This window comes from Bombus pyrosoma, linkage group LG18, assembly GCF_014825855.1.
Source record: "Bombus pyrosoma isolate SC7728 linkage group LG18, ASM1482585v1, whole genome shotgun sequence".
Classification (NCBI taxonomy): domain Eukaryota; kingdom Metazoa; phylum Arthropoda; class Insecta; order Hymenoptera; family Apidae; genus Bombus; species Bombus pyrosoma.
In genome coordinates, this window is record NC_057787.1 from 1,302,230 (window position 1) to 1,324,686 (window position 22,457).

Consider the following 22,457-nt stretch of genomic DNA (forward strand, 5'->3'; position numbering starts at 1 on the left):
TGGCTATTTCCAATGGATCGGAATGTCGCTGAACGCTAGAATTCGGCAGTTCTTCTATTGTTTTTCTCTTTCTTGAGCTTTTCTTTAGGATTACACTAGGACAGATGTCGATAGTACAGAAGTTATTCTTATACCGAGTTAGAATTGTTCTGAAGAGGTTAGGATTAACCCTATGCGGTATACCAAGTTGCTCAGTAGCAAAATGATTAAAAAGGAACTAGTTCCACTGATCGAACCACATTAGTATTGGCTTACAGTGGTCTACTTACGTTTTAGCGAGAAACCAAGTTTCTTGAAACGACATTGAAATTAGAGCGCGCATAATGCTCGAGTATTATACCGGCAGTTTTGAAATCACAGTACGTTTCAAGGGTAATTCGCTTGCACATGCATCCGCGGAGTGTCTGTGACATAAAGAGGAGCAATAAAAAAGAAGAAAAAGGTTACGGGGGTTACATGTGACGCTTGTTCGATTGTAGGATCAAGGACGCGAGTTGGTCCACATCCAACCTGGCAATTCTTCTATTGTTTTTCTCTTTCTTGAGTTTTTCTTTAGGATTACACTAGGACAGATGTCGATAGTACAGGAGTTATTCTTATACCGAGTTAGAATTGTTCTGAAGAGGTTAGGATTAACCCTATGCGGTATACCAAGTTGCTCAGTAGTAGAATGATTAAAAAGGAACTAGTTCCACTGATCGAACCACGTTAGTATTGGCTTACAGTGGTCTACTTACGTTTTAGCGAGAAACCAAGTTTCTTGAAACGACATTGAAATTAGAGCGCGCATAATGCTCGAGTATTATACCGGCAGTTTTGAAATCACAGTACGTTTCAAGGGTAATTCGCTTGCACATGCATCCGCGGAGTGTCTGTGACATAAAGAGGAGCAATAAAAAAGAAGAAAAGGTTACGGGGGTTACATGTGTCGCGTGTTCGATTGTAGGATCAAGGACGCGAGTTGGTCCACATCCAACCTGGCAATTCTTCTATTGTTTTTCTCTTTCTTGAGTTTTTATTTAGGATTACACTAGGACAGATGTCGATAGTACAGGAGTTATTCTTATACCGAGTTAGAATTGTTCTGAAGAGGTTAGGATTAACCCTATGCGGTATACCAAGTTGCTCAGTAGTAGAATGATTAAAAAGGAACTAGTTCCACTGATCGAACCACGTTAGTATTGGCTTACAGTGGTCTACTTACGTTTTAGCGAGAAACCAAGTTTCTTGAAACGACATTGAAATTAGAGCGCGCATAATGCTCGAGTATTATACCGGCAGTTTTGAAATCACGGTACGTTTCAAGGGTAATTCGCTTGCACATGCATCCGCGGAGTGTCTGTGACATAAAGAGGAGCAATAAAAAAGAAGAAAAAGGTTACGGGGGTTACATGTGACGCTTGTTCGATTGTAGGATCAAGGACGCGAGTTGGTCCACATCCAACCTGGAAATTCTTCTATTGTTTTTCTCTTTCTTGAGTTTTTCTTTAGGATTACACTAGGACAGATGTCGATAGTACAGGAGTTATTCTTATACCGAGTTAGAATTGTTCTGAAGAGGTTAGGATTAACCCTATGCGGTATACCAAGTTGCTCAGCAGCAGAATGATTAAAAAGGAACTAGTTCCACTGATCGAACCACATTAGTATTGACTTACAGTGGTCTGCTTACGTTTTAGCGAGAAACCAAGTTTCTTGGAACGACATTGAAATTAGAGCGCGCATAATGCTCGAGTATTATACCGGCAGTTTTGAAATCACGGTACGTTTCAAGGGTAATTCGCTTGCACATGCATCCGCGGAGTGTCTGTGACATAAAGAGGAGCAATAAAAAAGAAGAAAAAGGTTACGGGGGTTACATGTGTCGCGTGTTCGATTGTAGGATCAAGGCCGCGAGTTGGTCTACATCCAACCTGGTCGTAAGAGACCTGGTCGTGAAGGATACCGATGCATAACCTCGATTCACGCCAGATCCCTGACGAGTATATATATTCGTAGCTAGGGAAAAAGGAGGAGAAACGCGAGACTAACGAGGAATCTGTGCGGTGATTTCCATGTTTCAGAGAGGAAACGAGGCCGGCAAACGTACACCCGATACCAAACCCTCGAGCTGGAGAAGGAGTTCCACTTCAACCGATACCTGACCAGGCGGCGGCGCATCGAGATCGCGCACGCACTCTGCCTGACGGAACGGCAAATCAAAATCTGGTTCCAAAACAGACGGATGAAATGGAAGAAGGAGAACAAGACGAAGGGCGAGCCAGGCTCGGGCGACGGCGACACTGAAATCTCGCCGCAGACATCGCCGCAGGGTTGAGAGATCCCCGAGGAGTGGAACTTCCAAAGAGGTCTCATCTCTCTCAGGGTCGTTAATACCTTGTTTCCAGCACTACCTCCTCCCCCTACACATACATACACATATAAACACATCTGCCCCTACCAGCCCCGTCAGACCCCATGCTAGCCCCGCCGCCCCCCGCCCCCGCCCCCCCCCTATGCAAGCCCCGATACATCTCCAAATATCAAACCCCCCAAAACACCCACACGCCCAGCCCACCCCAACCCAACCCAACCCACCATCACCCCACTCATACAGCAATGACGCTTATTTTGTCGTGTTAATCAAGTTGCTCGTACCAAAAAAGGAGAGGACAACGTAAGAGGGATAAACGGGATAGAGACGATCGTGGAAGAGAAATGGACGTTGCCGACAGTGTGGATAGAAGTGAAGACGTGAACGGAACGATGACAAAGGGATGAAAGGATAAGGAGCGAGATTGCGCGCGCGAGAGAGAGTTGAAAAGAGAAGGAGAGGGTAGGAGAAGAGAAAGAGGGAAGGCAGTGCGAGATAAGACGAGGAGGTTCGAGTGGAAAAAGGAGCAGAGGGGGACATGGAACGGAGTAAAAGGAAGGAAAAGGAAAGGAAAGGAAAGGGAACCGGACACACGAACGAGTCGGATGAAGATTTATAGGGACGCGCGATCTTCTAATAATCACGTAGTGGAATGTCGAAGAAAACGGAGAAGAGGCAGAGGAATTGGATCGGATCGGAGGAAAACTGGATCACATGCTAATCAGAACCGCGTTAACCTCTATTACATTTAATCGAATGTAATTGTACTAAAGCCTATAATGCTAGGGATAATTTGGCAGAGAAGGAACGACAGAGAGAGAGAGAGAGTGAGACAGAGAGAGAGAGAATGTACGAGAGTGTGTGGAAAAAAAGAGCGAGAATGAGCGAGAAAGAGAGGAACAAATATACGTACTTTAAAACGCGAGTGTCATGAAAGTTACGCGAACTGAACGAATCGGTCCTTGTAATTGTATAGTAGAGTATGCATGAGCGCCTGTGAAAACGTGTAAAGTGATATATATATATGTGTGTGTATATATGTATATATATGTATGTGTATATATATATATATATACATATAAATATATAAATATATATAAAAGAAGTAAAGAGAGCGAAAATGCGAGGTATGGAAATTTTACTGAACGAATGAGAATTATGAGCGAACGAGCGATATGATCGCGCGGATCGAGCGATGATGAATCTTTCATGGATTAAACGTTGTATTCGCGTGGAAAAAAAATTATCCGTTAGGAAAACGTTTTATTATTTATTCTCTTACACGTCGTACACGCGTAGTGTTCGTAGTGCGGTTAGGTCGTAAAAAGAAAGAAAACTAGCGGAAAAAGGACGGTCGTCCAGTCGTGTCTCTATTTAGCGAGTAGATGAACGGTTTAGTGTTCTTTAGAAGATCGTTTAGATAGGTTTTTCTCTATAATACCGCGGTGGCTCAGCGAGGGTTATTTAGTAATCGCGAACGTGCCAAGTGTGATCTTCGAATGTGTGTTTCTCCAGTGCCGGGAGGATTCGATACGGATATGCGGAGATGAAGAGAGAACGGAATGCAGAGGAAGTTCCGGTAGAACGGCTGCACACTTAACATTATCTCTGGTTAAAGAACGAGGTTGCGAATGAATTAAACAGAGAGGATGGAGCGAAAGAAAAAAGTCAATGCGATGTTCGATTACGTTGTCGTGAAGCCAGTGAAATATCAGTGTGTGCTTGTAACGCAATCCGTTAAATTCCAGTGATATTACGGTGATCAATCGGATCTGTCGATTTGCCAGTAGTCTTGGCCAATCACGAATACGTCGAACGAAACGGGGGATCCTTTTCTCCGGAAAGTGTGCTGATCGAATGAATGAAAACAGTGCTGTTAGGAGTGCGGAGGCCTCCGCCGGAGCAGAATCGAATCGACTTGACATTTCTTCATCAGTGTCGTCGTAAGGTCAGTTAAAAAATTCTATGCTTACTTGCACTTTCGTGTATGTATGTTTTTGTCTCGTCATTATTGCAATTCTTTCCTCTTTAAGTATTCCGTCATTTTCTTCCGACTGGTTTTTTACAATTATTATCTCGAGTTTATTCTTTCGATCGTATACTGCTTGAAGAACATGTCAAAATGAACCATCTTTGTTTATTCTCGTCGGGTGCGTAGCTAAAAGATTACGGGTAATATATCGCTGTGTATTATAATTATACATTTTTCTTTTTTGCAAGCAAAAATACCGCGGCTACTTGAGTAAAAAGGTGTTTCCCAACAGTCCGGACCGATTGTGTCAACAGACAAATTAGCTTTCTTGTCATAAATACACTTTTTACTACTTTTCTTATATTCAAGATACAAACTGCATTTCAATTTAAAGGACAGATTTATGATGTTTACTATTCGAATACATTACAATCTACTTAAGAAAATCGCGCATTTTGTTGCAAACACCTTTCATCAACGTAGATGACGCGTCCAAGTGTTTTAAAAAAACGTTTTGCGTATTTACGCAACAGTATTTGCGTTCGCCTTGTAAATATTCGAAGCAACGGTGAAAAAATGTAACTCTTATCAGATAGATCCTTGATAGTACCAAAATTCGAGGGATCTTCAGGGGCGAGTGACCATTAAAAATTTACTACTGCTCCGCGAGATACGAGGCCAAGTTACCAAGTGATGTAATTCGTAACATATTTTTGGAATAGGATGCTTTCGGCATGAAACAGCTTGGCACCTTAACAGCGATTCTAGGAATCAGAGCTGTCGATCGAAAACGCTATCCTGATCTGCTCTTATTTCAAAGCATCCATCTCTCTTTCAAGCAAAAAAAAAAAAAAAAAAAATATTCAAAAAGGGCAGAAATGAAAATTCAACAGCATCTTCATAGTTTCCTCAAAAGACTGTACTCTTCAAGTTTATTATATGTTCAATCAAAATTTTCATTCGTGCATATCTAAAGAAATTATTCCTCTGAAACAAAGATACAAAATAAAAATAGCTTTTTCATTTATTTGCAAGCAAGTAAAAAGATATTCAAATGAAATTTAATAGACTTTGTCCTTTCAGTTTTGTTATTAATGCACGGTCACTAGTCACATGTTTGAACGCATGTCCACTGTGACCCTAGTTTTCTTTCCTTGCATGTTTGTTGAAATGTGAAACGAGTCTATTCGAATCTTCGCGCCCATAGAAACTGCGTTAAGTGTGCCAAGCAGTGGCCAAACGCACCATCTGTCCGGGCCGGTCGATAAAAATGCTTGCGATCGATGACGGATCGATGACGCCGGATCGTGACCTGGCCGATGACATCATCGTGTCTATCTATCGGGCCGAGGACACGTCGGAGAACTCTGCCGCGGCGAATTCTTGTGCTGTGTTGTAAAACTTAGATCGACATAATTTAGTTTATACCTTGTATACACGCAATTTAATGATATACGTAATAAACGATAATTAACGAATACGTAATAATGTATAAACGATGACGACGATGAAAAGGCGGTATTTAAATGAAATGGACAAAAACAGAAAACGATAAAAAAAGAGAGGGGGAAGGTAAAGAAGAATATAAATGTACATAGGAGGAAATAATCTGGGGATTTCGCGAAATCTCGTTTACATGTAGATCGCACGGGTTCGAAGAATGTTCCCGTGGGACGCGAAACGATGTCCCGCGAACTTTCTTCCGGCCCGTCCTCGCATTAATGGGGAAAAATAAAAAGGAGAAACGATCATGAAAAAGAAAAAAAAAATGGAAAAAAATTGGAGATATATGAAACTGATATACGTAATACATGGTCCAGCTCGCGCACGCGCATCGATTGGGCACCGGCCGGCCTTTCTTTCTCGAGAGATTTATTTATATATAACTTTTTGTCCTTGAGGAGCAACGAACTGTGAAAAACGGAAGATCGTCGACGATCGCTCGCTGTCTTTTGCGGACAGTTATTCTTTTTTCGGGGGGAAGCGTCGAAACCCGTATGTTTACGGTCAGAGGTCGTGATTCTAAATTGCTCGGGCAAATTGGCGTCAATTAAGCTCGATAGCCCGTTGAGGGCCTCCGCGTCGTTGTCGGTATATGGGTTTTCGTGAAACTTTTAACAAAAGAGAAACACCGGCGATAAATAACAAATCTTTGATTCTTGTTCTGATCTACTTACCTCGAATTATTACATACCCTTTTTGCCTTTATGTCATTTCAATTATGTCCATGTCAGGCAGTCGTATAGTTTTGCGGGTTAGGATAAGATTATCTTTGCCTTGTCGTTTACATCGAAAGTTATTTATAAGAAGATACTTATATACACTTTTCGTATTATGTTTGTTATTGAGTTTAAAGCAAACTGTCACACTTCATTTGTTTAATCATTAAATATTTTCAAAATATTTATAGCACTTGTACATGCAACTGTCAACCATAAATATTTTTGTTTCGCCGTTTTCTCACCAGTAGCTCTGTCTGTCAATCGACATCGATATCGATTAGTTGTTCTTTGTCATTCGATTCAGTTTTCGACTCGCACGTCACGTTGGTTAGCAAATTTTCTTCCTTTCTTGTCGAAAAATAAAGTGTCTTCTTCTGTGTTGTTGATTACAATGTTTGCGATAAATCGATTAATCTCATATAATTTGGATATTGTTTTTGCGCGTTTCGCGGTAGATAAGTGAGACATGTGTTAATTCTGACTGCATTAATCAGTGATACCATCTATGTAGGCCAGGTAATGGCCGGCATTGAAGCGTAGGGTGCGGCTTTCGAGACAAAGGAGGTATTTATTACTCTTGCATCATAGTATCAACTGTTACGACACGGTGGTCAACAGTGCAGGCGAAATTTCACGCATAAATGCCTGCTTGACAAACCGTTTTCACAGAGACTTCTCGCCGGCCACTACATAGGTTAGTTACATTAATCCTCGCTGAATGTTTAGTAGATTGGCAAAAACACGTTCACATTGTTGTGTCTCAATTCATGGTAGCATATGTTCATAGCAGTAGGTCAAATCAATCGATCAGAAATATTCTTATTAACGTTCTTGCTTATTCAAGGTCCTGCTGGGTGTGTAGGAACAAGAAAAATTTGTTTGGTCTTTATTGGTAAATTTATCACCGGTATTTCTCTTGCCAACGATCATTCGTGACACGTGGAAAAACAGAATTGTGCAATAATTACGCGTCACCGTTTAACGCACGCGTTACTCAGAGTTCTATATTTATTTAATCACCCGTCGTTTAGATAAAATGCAATTTTGGACGAAAGGGACAAACACAAAGATTTTTCTAAAAAAAAAAAAAAGAAAATCAGTGGACGTTGTGAAGTTTGTTAGATGCCGCGAGCGATCGCCGTGAACGCCAGTTTAGCTTAAAGTGAAAATTTTGTATCCATCGGATAGCGAACACACATTACTACTTATATAGAGTAAATATATATGTATAAATGCGGCAAAAAAGAGAGATAAGGCGGAAAAGTGAATTCCTACCGTTAACTGGAATGTGTAAAATGCAAATTATATATTTTATCTTTACTCTTATATAGTCGCGTAAAAATTAAACAGATATACGTAATTTAAACAAGAGTGAAAAAGAAAGAAAGAGAAGAAAGATGCGAGAGTACCGTGATTGTGTGTAGAGGTAAAGCGAAGAGGCAAGAGGATTAAGTGGAAGGGAGTGAAGTTAGGAGGAAGAGAAAAATAACGATAGCAACATGTGCGTACGTACGAAGTGAGTCACTAAGCTAGCGCTTAATCGATAAGGTTAACGTCTAAAGCCTAAGTCTTAAGATGATAATTAAATAGAATTAAGGAAACGGGCATATCGGTTGCAGCGGGCGGGGGCGGTGGTCATGGAAAAAACGAAAGAAACATCTGGTCGAAAAAGTACTTTCGGTCGCCGTTCTATGTACCATGGGCAATGCGCAATTAAGTAACTAGCGTGGGGTTTGCGATCGTGTATATAGTCAATGTCTATTTGGGGAGCTCGCAGACACCACCTATCGGATAGAGGATTTAAAACGCTTGATAAGAAATAAGCAGCTTTTGGTATCCTCCATATTAATGTAGTAGTACCGCGTAATATTTATTGTTACCATATTGCGTGTAGCAAAATGGTTTTCCTTTTGTTTCCAATAATCGCCCAATAAATATTTTTTACTATATATATCGTGCGTGATTCAATAAAAATCTATAGGTACGCTCTAAACATTCGTTGTTATTGTTTTAATATGATATTAACTTGTCAAATTCGACTTTGAATGTATATACTTACGATACTGTTGGATATATTTATTATATATTTTGAATTTCATTTTTCCACTGGCTTACAATGTCCTTAAGCAGTTGGGTACGGAAAATTATATCATAATTGGCAAATAATTATAAACCACGTCCTCGCACGCCCATGCGCCGAAGAGTTCCTGACAACCTGTCAGTCTCCAGACAGGTGTCGTTAGTTTCGTATACCTTTCTAGGTACTGTATATCTATCAAAATATGTAAAGAGAAAAAGGAAGGGTAGTCCATCGCCTCTCTACTTCAGTCAAAGCGAAATCCATTACTCCGAGTGCTGTAACTTAAGAACGTTCATCATGCTGTACAATTCAATTAACCGTCTTTTATACGACACAAAGGAAAACATAAAAAAAAAGGACTGACAGCCAAAAATAAAACAGTTAAAAATGGATTTATAACTTCATATCGGTAAAATAGAGGAAAATTTGCTACGCTCGATAAGGACATACGCGCCGTGATATCCCTAAACTTCTGTTCAATTACGTCGCTTTAGTCGGTGTTTTTTCTATTGGTTTTATTTTTTGAAAAAGATCGTTTTCGCATAAATTGAGAAACTAGTATAGAAGTTGAGTACTTATGCTTTCGCCCAGCGTCGTATCGTCTGAATAAAGATGTCTGAATTAGATGTCGCGTTTAAAAATCTGGCCCGACGACTCGCTCACTATACATTCAATGCATTTGTAAATATACAGGTAATTGTAAAGTATTGCTTTTTTTCGGCTGCAATTTGAAAAGTCGCCGTCATTGTTTCAGAAAAAACATTTTCCAATTCAACGAAAAGTTTCCTAGAACGCGCGGTCTCATTGATAATAATTCCGCTGTGTGAAGACTGATAGACCCGGTAACACGCGACGAAAACGGTGTTTTACACGATAACAGTTTAAAACGTATCCGATTAAAATAGTATTGCCAGGTTCGTGTGCTACGAATAGAATTTCGTACATCTCGAGGTCGTCATTTAGAGAATTGATTCAAGGTTTTTACTTTTAAAAAATTCTATCGGGGAAGAAAAATAAGAACAATAGTACTTATCGAGGGTGTTCCGGTTTTTGTTGAAACGCGGCGATGTAAGTCCTGTGTCACGGGCCACGCTGTTACAAGAGAAACACTGTAAATAATTCCACGCGAACGAAATGGGCGCATCGACGAGGTTTTTTTTATCGGCGGGGCAATGTGAAAGGCGACGTCTGACGTCGTGGCATTGAATCGCGAGCCGCGACCACTGTATACGATACCGTGTAGGTAAAGTAGGTACCTGTTTAATAGACTAAAAGGATTACAAAGTAATGGTAGCAGAGAACTAATTAATTACTATTTATTGATACGGTACTGTAACGATATACGAGCAACGCCATGGCATACGGACGATTCGACCACCTCCGATGGTCTGATTGCCTGTAACCGTGACGAGGAAAATAGAGTAAAAGGATGACAATATTATTAAGAGCTGCCACGTTGTCGTCCCCAGATGTATGTACTTGTGATCGCTCCAGTGTGTAGAACTCTTATGCTTTGTTTTCAATAAAATCTCGAAAAAAACGATGACCATCACATTTTGTAGATATCTATTCCACATTTGTAGACTTCTCTGTATCATTATCTGTATTTATAGATATCGATACTTACGGACACCTATATTTACAGATTCATCCGTGCAAGTAGTTCGTACCAATGCGATTTTATGAATAGAGCTTAAGATATCGTAGTACTGGAATTATGTACGTCATCTTCTTTTTCGCTACATCGACTGCACACTCGAGCCATCAGTGTTACGTGGACACATTGCTCCGACCGAACCGGTGGAACATTCATGTACATGTTATATTGTACAAGAACATATTACACACGTACACACACAACAACCGCGCACGGACGCACGTACACACATACGCAGCAGTACACGCCCAACACACAAAAAAGACCGGGTACAACGCATTCGTTTGAAGCGGGTACGCGCGATGCGGAAGAAAAAAAGAGAAACACATTTAGATAGGGGTGTGCCTACAGGCCGAAAAATATGTAGGCAACGCCACTTTACCGAAGTATAAGTGGAAAAGATGATATAAATAAAATAAATCTATATATATATATATATATAAATTATATATATTTAAATATAAATATGAAATATAAATATAAATATAAATATAATAGTATTACGAATTACGATAAACGTATATAATTATTTTGTAGTGTCCTGCATTATGTAAACTAAATGTACACATGAGAGAAAAAAAAATGTATGTCAGCGAACGATGTTGATTATAATGATAATGATGATGATAACGACGATGATGACGATGACGACGATGACGGCGATAATGATGGCGATGATGATGACGACGATTACAATAATAACGATACGATTGCAATGACGAACGATATGCACGCGAATGAACTATGTATTATGAGTAATGACAGCGACGATGACGATGGGAAACGATAATAGTATTATACGCTATCATGTCGACAAGTCTAAACCGTATTGTATTATATTATATAAGAGTCTGTCCATATTAATAATAATTATATTAATTATAATAGCTGTGTTTGAAATCGAGAAATAAATTGTGGTTGAATATGAAAATCAAAGAGAGTGTGAAGCTCGGTTTGGGGGGGGGGGTGGCAAAGACGGATCATCCGGCATGTATGGTTTTCCCTTCTTCAACTTTCGTTTCTACGTCCGACCGAACTTTATCGATCGAATATACGTGTTTGAAAGCAGTCACGTGGACTGTTGGTTGGGATCGTTCGACCCCGCTTCGAGAGATTCATCGTACCTTCGTGTGCACCGTCCTTTCTCTCTTTTCCATTAACTAACCGATTGATAGAACTTCATCGATTGTTTTATTTTAATGTCAGCAGCGAGTATATAATTACGCTACTGGTTTTAAAGTTCGAGACCGTGTTCATGATCATTGTATCTTGGAATATAGCAGACAAATAGCTATAATTACCATCTGTCATTTTACAACGCCTTAATAATCATCATGAGACGTCATTAAATTCATCAGCCATATATCTCGTAACTTAAACGATACACCAAATCACGATAAGATATAGAGACAAATTCGACGATCGTGTTAACTAATGTCCCTCGTTGAAATTAAATTGAAATTAGAACGATCGGATAATCATCGCCGGAGGGTGGTCTCGAATTCGTATGATTGATGACTGTACGTCGCTCTAATTCGCGGCATGTGACGTATTTGGGAAGGTGGTGCCGGAACGATGTTCGAATTCGGGTCGATCGGCTGAACGTCTTTCACGGTCGAACGAAAATATCGGCGGTTCGCCGCTACGCCACTGGGACCCTTCGAAAAGGTTGCCCGGTAACCCGAAGGTTGCATTTATACGAATTGTGGCGGAAGGAACCATTGTATAATCCAAGATGGCCTCCACCTCGGAGAGGATTATTATTGGCTAATACGAGGCAAGAGGCTCCGCCTTGGCTCACGGCTCGTGACGGGATGATTTATTGGGATTTCTGTCTGTTCGCCCCTGCGCTGCAACGAACATACCGTGTGCCTAGCTTCTAGGAGGCCGGTACGCCTGGAACACCGCGATATTGGATTTCGACATTTCGCCCAACTGCAGCTGTAACAGCCCGCGGATTTCTTCTATACGTCGTACAGATGTCTCTATTCTCGCTTTGTCCACGTGGAATTCCATGTGTCTTTGCCTGACCTAATTTCCCCTTCCTATTTCAGCGCTGCTTTACTCCATCGCTCTTTCGTTCGATCCGCTAATGAAATTTTCGACGAAGATTGCTTTGTTCCTGGAATTCCAGCTTTGTTGATATTTAATATAGGATGGTAAAATAACTTCATCCAACTGATAGACGCCGAAATACGTATATATACGTAAGTGGAAATTCGAAGGCTCGATGCAGTGGTTCTTGAGTTATGAGTGCAGTCGAGAAGTGGGTGAAGATCAAACAAGCGTGTCGACTTGAACGTCTGTCAGGTCAATTGACGGTTTGTCTCCCTTTGTTATTTATGGTCAAGGACGTTCTGCCGGTAGAATTACCCGTATCGACTCGCTGCTAGGTCATTAGACTATCCAGATCTGCTTGAGCAACTGACATCCACTGAACATAAGAAATCTATTTTAAAGAACAGTACCTAACGGTAAGTATTCGTCCATCTAATTAGCTCTGTCAAACAAACAAACAAGAAATAAAATAAAGAAATAAACAGGATCTTAAAACGTACGTTCGGCACGTTTAAAATATCAACAATGAATTGTCAAAGTAAATTGAACTGAATAATTCCCACTTCCGACGATTCACAACACTGTCTGTCACGCCAACGATCAGAACGCCTGAAGGTTATCAAGGACGTGAAACGGAATCGTCATCGAGTGAGTATTAAAGAGCGTGCGTAACATAAGAGGAGGAAATGCACGTGCTGACCTTTGCCAATTCCGTTGTTGCAGGTGCATCCAGGTTGCAACGTAGAAAGGTGGAGGCGAAGAAGAAGAAGGAAGATGGAAAGGGAAGAAAAGAAAGAGATAGACAGATAGACGGACGGAGAAGGGGAGAAGTGTGAGGCGGTCGAGTGAAGAGCCGGCAAGATAGAGGGGCTCGGCGGGAGGATGGCGGTCAGAATTTATGGCCGCTTTATCACTTTACCGGCCTTGCCGCGTCTCCTTTAGCCGCGAGGAGGGCAGGATCTCACGATGAACTTTGGCACTCGACTCCGCCGCACTCGACGAGCGGTGAGCCCCTCTAACTTTCTTGTTTACTCGCGTTTCGCCGAAGAGAGATTACGCGTACACCTGTTTCCTCTTTCGCCCTTTCCCGGTATCCTACAACCGAATCAGACACCGTTTGGGAATGGAAATTGCCTGCTGATGATTACACTGAGTTTTAAACCGAGTCATCGAGGGTTCACGAACCGTGAGGGATCGTTTCATAAATTTGGTAAATTAACGAATATCTTAATTACTGTGTAATTCATATTTGGCCTTTGGATATTTATTATTACTCTTGCTATGACGATGTACTTAGGTTCATTGATTTTCTATCGGCAGAGTTTACTCTTTAATCTATTATTTCAGATTTATCTTTTATTTATCTTACCCTCATTGGACAATATTTCGATCGTCGACGTATAAAACATTCAGACATCCGCACGAGGATTACAATTACCGCTATCGAGGAAAAATCTGCAACAAGCGGGTTTGGCGCACAGATCGGGGCGTTCCACGTGTCACCCCTGGCGCAGGAAGAAAACCGCGCGCGGCAGGCGTCGCGAAATTTACGCGAGGCCGTGCAGGCGTCGTGACGCGCGTACGACTGCATAACGCATAAAGTAACCCCCATTAACAGACCATAAATTCAATCCCTGCGGCACCGTTGTTATGTATGAGCGTCGTTAGTGTTAATAGAGTGTTAATTGCTCCTATACCGCTCTCGATTCTGTTCAGGACGTAGGTGACGGAGCCGCTGATGGTGGTAGAAGGCGAGACGGACGAGCGGCGAGAAAGAGAGACGAGGAGAGAGAATGCCATGGAGAGAGACCGTAGAGGATTCTCGGTTGCGTGTTGTCCAGCTACTACTAGCGCCGTGCTTCTGCTGTTTTGCATAGGGAATGCATCAATTTTCGGCGCTTCTCGTTCACAGATCCCTCTCTTCCTTTTACTCTCTTTCTCTCTTTACCACCCTTCTTGCCTCTATCTTCGTACTCTCTGCCCCTAGCCGGGCGCAGCCTAACTTCCGGCACGCACAACTTCCACCGTTACCCCCACCAGCGTAGCGTTTCCCGTAACTGTAATTCGCATCGAAGATAATTGATATCCCTGTTGGTCGCTTCCCTCCATCAGCGTTACGTGATCGCCACTTTCGTGACGTTTGTAGTAACGATGATCGTTTGCGATTTTCTTGTTGCCCTCCGATGGCACTTTGTCGCTGATTTACGGTTGCTTATATCGATTCTGGTAATTCCGATCTTCGTCCAGGATATAGCGCTTGACTGACTATAAATGAAGCTTTCAGCACACGTGTCTATATAGCGGATAAGTGGAATGTAAAGTTGTTCGTTAGATTTCATTGTTCTTTGGGCACACATAGTAGATATTTTTAGTTAAGGCGTTTCTCATTGATCTAATTATATAACTGCCATTATGGAAGCCTTTTTATAGTTTCTTCTTTAATATTGTACTTTAGAATTGATAGTTCAGCGAATGGCTCTTAAAGAGGAGGAATTTCTACAATCTACAAATCAGTGCAAATTTAGTAATCCAATTATTTGAATAGAAAATGCATTCCTCCTGAATAAGCCCATTGACAATTTGTCTTTAACTTTCTCACCTTAATTGGTCTGATCAAACTGTACCAATAGTTAAGCTATACCTACCAATTATGTTCATCTTTAAGTTTGTAAAACGGATTCTTGGTATTCCTATTTTAGAATGAATGTTCCCAATTGGAATAACATTTTTAAGCAAGTTTAGAACGAAACTTTAGGAGTGTCGTTAAAGTAAAAGTTGTACTTGGCGGAATGAGATAAGCGCGTGTGATAGGTGGAAATATTCAGAGTCGAAGGCTGAGTGCGAGGAAAACGGTGGCACTTGCCTCGGATCATTCGGCACCGGTGTGGAGGAGCTAGAATACATAACGTAGAACGGGACATAAATCAATAATATCGCCGCTCCCTCTCCTTCCTTTCCTACCCCGGGACACGGCGGTGCTCCCCCGAGCAGCGTCTCTCCTCTGCAAACCGCCGACCGACGCCGGCGTCTCTCTCGCAATCAATGTTCGCGTCTAAAGCGTCACAAACAATATATGACCTCCGGCGTTCGACGATTAATACGTCCTGTCGCATGCGTGCAAAAGTATTTCCACGACTTAATTAACGAATCAATCGACGCGCGCGTCCACCAGACTGGTGCACGCCGCGAGAATTATATTTCGAGCACAAAGCTTCCGCTTCTTCTATGTTTATGCGATCCTTTCTTTTCAACGCAATATCCTTTGTTGATTAGTAAAAGTCCTTCATCTTCTTTTGAAGTAATTCTACATTTAATAAAACTGAATAAAAACGCTATGACATTTAGTGAAGCTACTTAGACTTTGATGCGATAGTTGTAAACATTCAAAGGTATTTGAATTCTTCAAGAAATGAATTCCTATATATAGAAGTACCAGACCATCAGATCCTAACTACTTTGTAGAATGAACCCTGTTCGCCCAACTTTTCTCGTGATAGCGATCAATCTACTGTTTCCTTGGCGTTGTCAGCCGAGACTGAGACTGCGGGAAAGCAACTTTCACCGTGTTACAGGGCCGTCTATTAGCGCGTTAAAGCGAAGTTAGTCAGGGTCGTCGGGGGTAGCAGGTTCCCAGCTGGTTCCGCGGAGTTTCGTGCTGTACGTGTCGTCGATACGGAAAGGCTAAATGCAAAACCTTGTAAGGGGAGATGGTCTCGAGTTGCGACAGGCCAACAAAACATTCTCGCAATTAGCCTGTATATCCCGATGACGCTGGTGTGCAGTATCCTCATGGGGGTAGAGAGTGTCCACGGATGGTCAGGTTAGAAATTTCGTTTCGTCCAGCTTTCATCCCCTTTCTCTCCTTCGCGTCAACATTTGATACGTACTACCAGGTTGCTGGCCACCCTCGAATAAAAAGAAAAGAACGTTAAATAATAAAAAGCTGCCGGATTTATGCTCTGGAGAATTGGCCGTGTAGATTGAGAGACGCGTGCTAGTTGCAGGCAAAGAGAGAGGGACTGGAAATTCGTCGGACGAAATTGAAAAGTGGCCGGGAGATATGGCCCCGGACGAATATCGGTAGGCAGATGGATGAGGAGCGGCCTCGAACAGGGGATTGAAACGGGCAAACGGACGTGAAAAAATACCCGGCGAAGCCCGATCGACTGAAAAGTGCTTGTACCAGCTACGCTTTTTCTTTTTCTCCTTCTACTCCCTTCTTTTTTCTCATTCGGTATTCTTCCATTTTCGCACCGTTTGCCCGCTTTGTTTTTGTTTTTCAAGGGAAAATTATGTGGATAAATCGTGCCACCTATGTGGCTCCAAATGTTCGCGCGACTTTGCTTCCTCTTTTAAAGGTGGAACGAGGGTAGATTTGCTGGAGGATGATGCCAGTTCACACGATACGTCACGATTAATACCTTAGTTTCTAGATTTCATAACAAATCTTCAAATGTATAACGAATGCTTCAACTGTTCCAGGCGATGCAGTGTAAAATTTTTAATTGCAATGAAAATTATTGTTGATATCAATGGATCAACATCATAATAAGATACAGATGCAAGATATATGTATTTCTGGAAGCACGAAGTTGATGAACCTGGAATGGAAATTCATGAAGGGTGTGGTTCCTGTGGAGGAATATAACTTGGCTTTCATCAAATACCGATCGTTACATTTAAGACACGTGTACAGGATTTGACAAATGGATTCATTTCGACGTAATCTCCAACCTTCGTTGCATTTTTCATGAAATTTTATTATACATTTCACCCCATACATAACATCGTCGTCTTATCATCGTGCTTAGGTTACCGATTAAGACGTTCAGTCTTTTCTAGGATGAAAATTATTTACTAAGCTACTCTGTAGGTAGACCATTGCCAAGACAATTCATAATTTTCCGAAATTCTTTCAAAGAATTGCTACACACCACGCTACTTAAACCGTCATGTACCACATCATGGATCGGCGACTAAACTGAAAAAGCAAGGATAGCCCGCAGCAAGTGGGAAGTTGGCCAAAACGAGGGAAGCCGGTGAAGTTTGTAACGAAGTGGTCGCGAGACCATTTCAAAACTGGCGCCGTTTTCGAGGTGGCTGGCAGCCATTAGGTTGCCCCGTGACATTCGAGGGAGAGGATGATGGTTCCATCGAGTAGGTAGTGCCTAGACGGGGCTCCACCCAGCACTTAGTTCACGTCGTGACTGTGGCCCGGGGCACGGCCGTTTCCAGGGTACAGTCACGCCCCTGCCGTGCCGGCACTGTACTCCGATTCGCTGGCCCATATCTCATCTGGTCCATCGCATTAGCCTAATCTGCCAACTACGAGAGAATAGAGGGACGAACAAGCAAGAGAGCGAGAAAGCCGGAGAAAGCAAGAGCAAGAGGAAGAGATGGAAAGGGAGTAGAAAAAAAGGAACGGAAAAACAACAAAAACGCGGCCATCGATGCATGCCCCCGCCGCCACGAGAGATCGCTTGGTGAGGTGCTGCCACCTTCGCGGCCGAACCGTCAACGCGACCGATCGATTTTTTTACAATGTTTCACCGGAACGTTTCCCGTGCCTTCGGTTCCATCCCTTATCTCGCGAGGATGTTCCTCGATTCGCGACATCGAACCCCCCTTTTTGGCGATTCCATGACACCAGACTGGACGATTTTCCGCCGATCGAAACGGCACCTTCCACCGACATACTTGAAGTAGCGCGCAGGGCGGACATGTTGCATCGGCTGAGGTAACACTTGCTTCAAATTTCCTAACAATCAGATTTTCGAGCTTCTTGATAACGTAGTTATTATGTATCGAATAATGTAATTTTCGTGGAACACATGTTTCTACTTGATTTTTAAACATTTGGGATGAGTCTTCTTGGGTTGAGGTTAGTATTATACGCAAGTCTGAGTAACCTCTTCATAATCATTTTATTCGTGGTTCAGTGCATGAGTTGCATATCTCACACAAATAATACGTGCAATTATGAGCTGAGAAAACCTGAAATATCGTTTCTTGTATTATTCTTGTCAAAATGTTTCCAATGCTTTTCTCATTATTCTAATATTGTAACTTCTATTTTTCCAGTTAAATTGATGACACAATAAACATCACTTGCTATCCTTTTATTCAATTATGGGAAGTTACAAATAACAGAAGAATTCAGAACTTCGTATATAGAACCGAAGAATCCCATAATTACAATAAACCTGATCATGTCCAGAGCAGTTTTATGAAAATCAAAAAATTCCTCGATGCTTTCAAATTCCGTGGCTTTCCACGATACACGATCTTCCAATAATCGCCAAACATGAACTCTCCGTGCTCATAAGAGCGTCATCCGTATTCTTGAAACGATCTTCTTCTCTGAAACGCGTTACAAGATATTATTGTTGGTGGCGACACGACCAGTTCGTTGTCCGGTGCACAGTTTAAAAAATAGTTTGATCGTGTTGCAGCAATCGCTGGAGCAACAGTTTTTGCGAATTATCTTAGAAACACGGCCTGGGTGCGATCAAGCAGTCAGTTTGCGTCTCACGACGGACGAGGAAGCAGCCTGTCGTCACGCGGTTCGACTTTCTGTTCTGTTCGAGTCATTGTCGGCGAGATCGGTGAGTACTTTCTGCATGCCATGCAATTTTCCTGTCTTTGTTCTCTTTAAGTTGCTCGACTCGGCCCGATTCCGACCTCGAAGCCGATTTCTGGACGAAGCGACGGGAAAGTGAGTTCGATGGGCTTACTGTATCTCATCGGATTAGTACGCCGACTTAGATTTACATAACCTTCAAATTAAACAACAACCTTGCTATTTTGCATGAGCTAAGGTAAAGAAGAGAGATTTGGTATAAAGAAACAGGAAGAACCAGCGTCTGATACAAATGTTCATTTCATGGTACAATGTCTCTCATATTTTATTCTATGGGAAGTATGTTTTTGTATAGAAAAGTTTCTACGTCTTTATTTTAAAATATTGTTCTATAGAAGACAACTGTGTCCATTATGAAATCTTTATAATTTTTGTCTTTTATTATTTAATTTATACTTTGCAATTTGTGCAGCTGGACATTTGGTAAAATTTTCTAACCTAATTGCTAAATAACATGTGGATGGCTAACCCCCAGAAGGATACCATTTAATGACAAATTTCTTATCTTCCTGTATTCTGATGGTCACGTAAAGCAAATACTTAAATCAGCATAAGTACGATACGTTTACGATCTGGTTTTGTTCGTTTGCAACATGTTTACAGGCAAAAGTCGCCAAGTGTTCAATAGCCCGGCATAAATTCTCATTTTCTCGTCGAGCACATTCGGAACTCCTGTTCACAAAGACGTTACGTGGCGGTGGCCAGGTCGGCAAGAAAAAAGCCAGATGTTGGGAATGTCATGGGTCGAATATTGCGAGGAATTTTCGGTGCCCATAAATTGCTCCAATTTCGAAGGAAAGCACATCGCGACACGTGTGTACTGGAACAATGCTGGTTTTCTTTGGCCCGGAAACAGACCTGCGAACGTTCTGCCATTTCGCTAGCATCGTGCAATCGTTCTCGAAAGGTTGTTCGTGAAATCCGTTTTGCGTAACGGTGAAACGAAAGAAAGACGGGAAAACGTGAGGATAAACGACCGAATCGGATTGTTAAGTACTTATCTAGCTATTCAAGTCTTTGTCAAGTCGAGTACCGAGTCTTCTCTGTGCATTCTCAAAGTAAAGATGCGTGGAAATATGCAGAAACAAGGTCTTTCTGTAGAATGTTAACCTTTTAACCGGGCAACACGCGTTAATTAATCTGCTAATTTCTTAGATACGATAATTCCTTTCTTCAAGGATTTTTATTTATGTATGGCACATGCTTGGGCACTTTATTTGCGCATCGTTTCGTTTATCTTGGAAATAAATCATCACGTGCCATGTTAAATTTTGCAAGTACCGCAACAAAATGTAACTTTGTAAAGATTAGTTTGCCTTTATCAATAGGAAATTTTGATTAACAGATAGTTCAGTTGACAGGACAAGAATTAGCTACTTGTACATACATTGGGTTGTCTGAAACGTTTCTTTCGTTTTATGAGGAAGGTCTTTTCTTTTATATCAATTTATTGAATTATGCAGGGACATGGTTATAGAAGTAGAATGAAATGGATCACATGTAATTCAATAAAATCATGTAAAAGAGAAATTGTTCATCTATTAGTGTGGAAGGAATACTTTGGTTCTGCATACTTTATTTATAACTGTACTAAGAAATTAATTATTTTGCTATAGAATAACGATGAGAGAGTTGCCTTATTTATTTCTATCGATGCTCGCGGATTTTATTCTTTTTTTCTATCAGTTTCTTTCGTCTTATGAGGAAATAATAGACGCGCTATGTTTTTTCTTTTATATTAATTTACTGAATTATACAGGAAGTCTCACGTAATTCAATAAAATGATGTAAAAGAGAAATTGTTCATCTGTTATCAGCTTGTGAAACGAAAGAAACTCTTCGGACAGTCTAATGTATATGAACAAGTCAATAAGCAGTTTCAAATATACAAAGTCAAAAATGAACTTGTATTATTCCAGTTACGCATAGCGGTGCAATTATATTGTAACGTGCGCTTGCAATGAATATTCCTAAATGAGTGAAACTGTTGCAACACTTTAACGAACATATGTGTGAAACAAACATGTAGCACGTACAATATAATGATAAATATTGAACTACTTTCGTTGATGGCGTGTATTAGGTTGTCCGAGAAGTATCTTCCTTTCGCAAACGTATTTCTAACAACAGCGCACCTTCGTATGAAACGTGAAATCACAAATAATAGACGCGCAATGTTTTATTCTTTTATATCAGTTTAGTGAATTATGCAGGGACATGGTAATAGAAATAGAACGAAATGGATCACACCTGATTCAATAGAATAATACAAAAGAGAAATTGTCCTTCTGTTATCAGCTTGTGAAAGGAAAGAAACTGTTCGGACAAGCTAATGTCCTTACTTTTGGTGTTGTGTGATAATATAACACCAGGTATATTTTTCTACAAAGTCGTCTATTTTATATTCCGCGTATATCGGCGCAGTTAGCGATGGTTAGCGCACGCGATTTCATTTCTAGCGCGAGTACACCAAGCGAGAATTGGGTGGCGCGAAGTTTCGAGATCGGCTGGCTGGATCTCGTGCAAATTGAATATCTAGAGGAAAATTGAAGCGACGATAGATGATGGGGAGCGAGAGATGCTTAAAGCGTTCGCTTAAATTAATTCGCCTGGTTGTTAAAGCCTAAAGCGTGGCATTAGTTATTAGGCTGTGGTGTTAATTATTAGATGAAATGAAGTAAATAGTGTATTGTGTGAAAATGAGCCTCGCTCGGTTCGTTATGGTTGCATCAAGTATGCGTGTAATTTATTACGTGAAACGATACGGCTGACTTGTACGCGACGCATAAATTTTCACGCAGGTGTATGGTTTTTTCTTGTTCCTTTAATTATATAATCGACGACTATTACAGTTTTCTTCATTTTCTTCGGTGTTACGTTCAGTTGTAGTTGCGTAATTCGACGAATTCAAATTATCCTAATGATAATTTAAGTTTCATATATTTCGTATATTTTGAAGCAAATGCTCTTCAAATTTGATACAATTTTCGCGTATTTGAGTGTTGAGCCTCGTACACGTGATTCACGGCCATGAGAGAAATTAATGCGCGGAGGTCGGCTTTGAAAATCACCGAAACGTTATAAAAACGAAATTATAATACAATCATGATACACACTTAATAACTTACGGTAGTCAATGTCGGTACTTATTAACCATCTTATTTATTAACTCGTTGCGTCATTACCCATTGACCTTTAGATCACATACGATTACAACAGCCGTCTATATTCTGCGAAATTATATATTACGTGTTGTCGTTTCTAGGCTATAATTTACATTACTATTAATTATAACTTGCTATTAAAGACCTATCTAGTTATATCTAGATCACTATAATAAGCCAAACACACAGTGCTGTCGATCGCAATCTTCTTATCCTTTCCGCGTTGAAAAACCGTTCTTGAAATTGCTAGAGCAATGTTTCAATCATACTATCATTAAAAACTACACAATGTACGTTTAATAGATAGGCTG

General features: G+C 41.0%; 2 protein-coding genes across 16 annotated transcripts in view; both read left to right on the forward strand.

Annotated features, from left to right (window-relative positions):
• LOC122577273 (homeotic protein antennapedia-like) overlaps positions 1–11,220 on the forward strand; it is a 167,005-nt gene extending 155,785 nt beyond the window's left edge. For 9 of the 14 annotated variants that reach the window (XM_043748494.1, XM_043748493.1, XM_043748496.1 and 6 more), the window contains one exon: positions 2,064–11,220. In XM_043748494.1, coding sequence (XP_043604429.1) covers positions 2,064–2,317 — 254 coding nt within the window. In that variant the 3' untranslated portion in view covers positions 2,318–11,220. The remainder of the gene's footprint in view (positions 1–2,063) is intronic. The other 5 variants (XR_006320187.1, XR_006320186.1, XR_006320188.1 and 2 more) reach the window with 5 other exon arrangements.
• A 416-nt stretch (positions 11,221–11,636) lies between these two features.
• LOC122577275 overlaps positions 11,637–22,457 on the forward strand; it is a 146,389-nt gene continuing 135,568 nt past the window's right edge. The window contains exons 1-5 of one of the 2 annotated variants that reach the window (XR_006320190.1): positions 11,637–12,758; positions 12,828–12,990; positions 13,066–13,552; positions 13,690–18,079; positions 18,795–18,947. Coding sequence is in view for 1 of the 2 variants with exons in the window: in XM_043748502.1 (XP_043604437.1) it covers positions 13,309–13,347; positions 18,795–18,947 (192 nt within the window). In the remaining variant the exon portion in view is untranslated. The remainder of the gene's footprint in view (positions 12,759–12,827; positions 12,991–13,065; positions 13,553–13,689; positions 18,080–18,794; positions 18,948–22,457) is intronic. The other variant, XM_043748502.1, reaches the window with a different exon arrangement.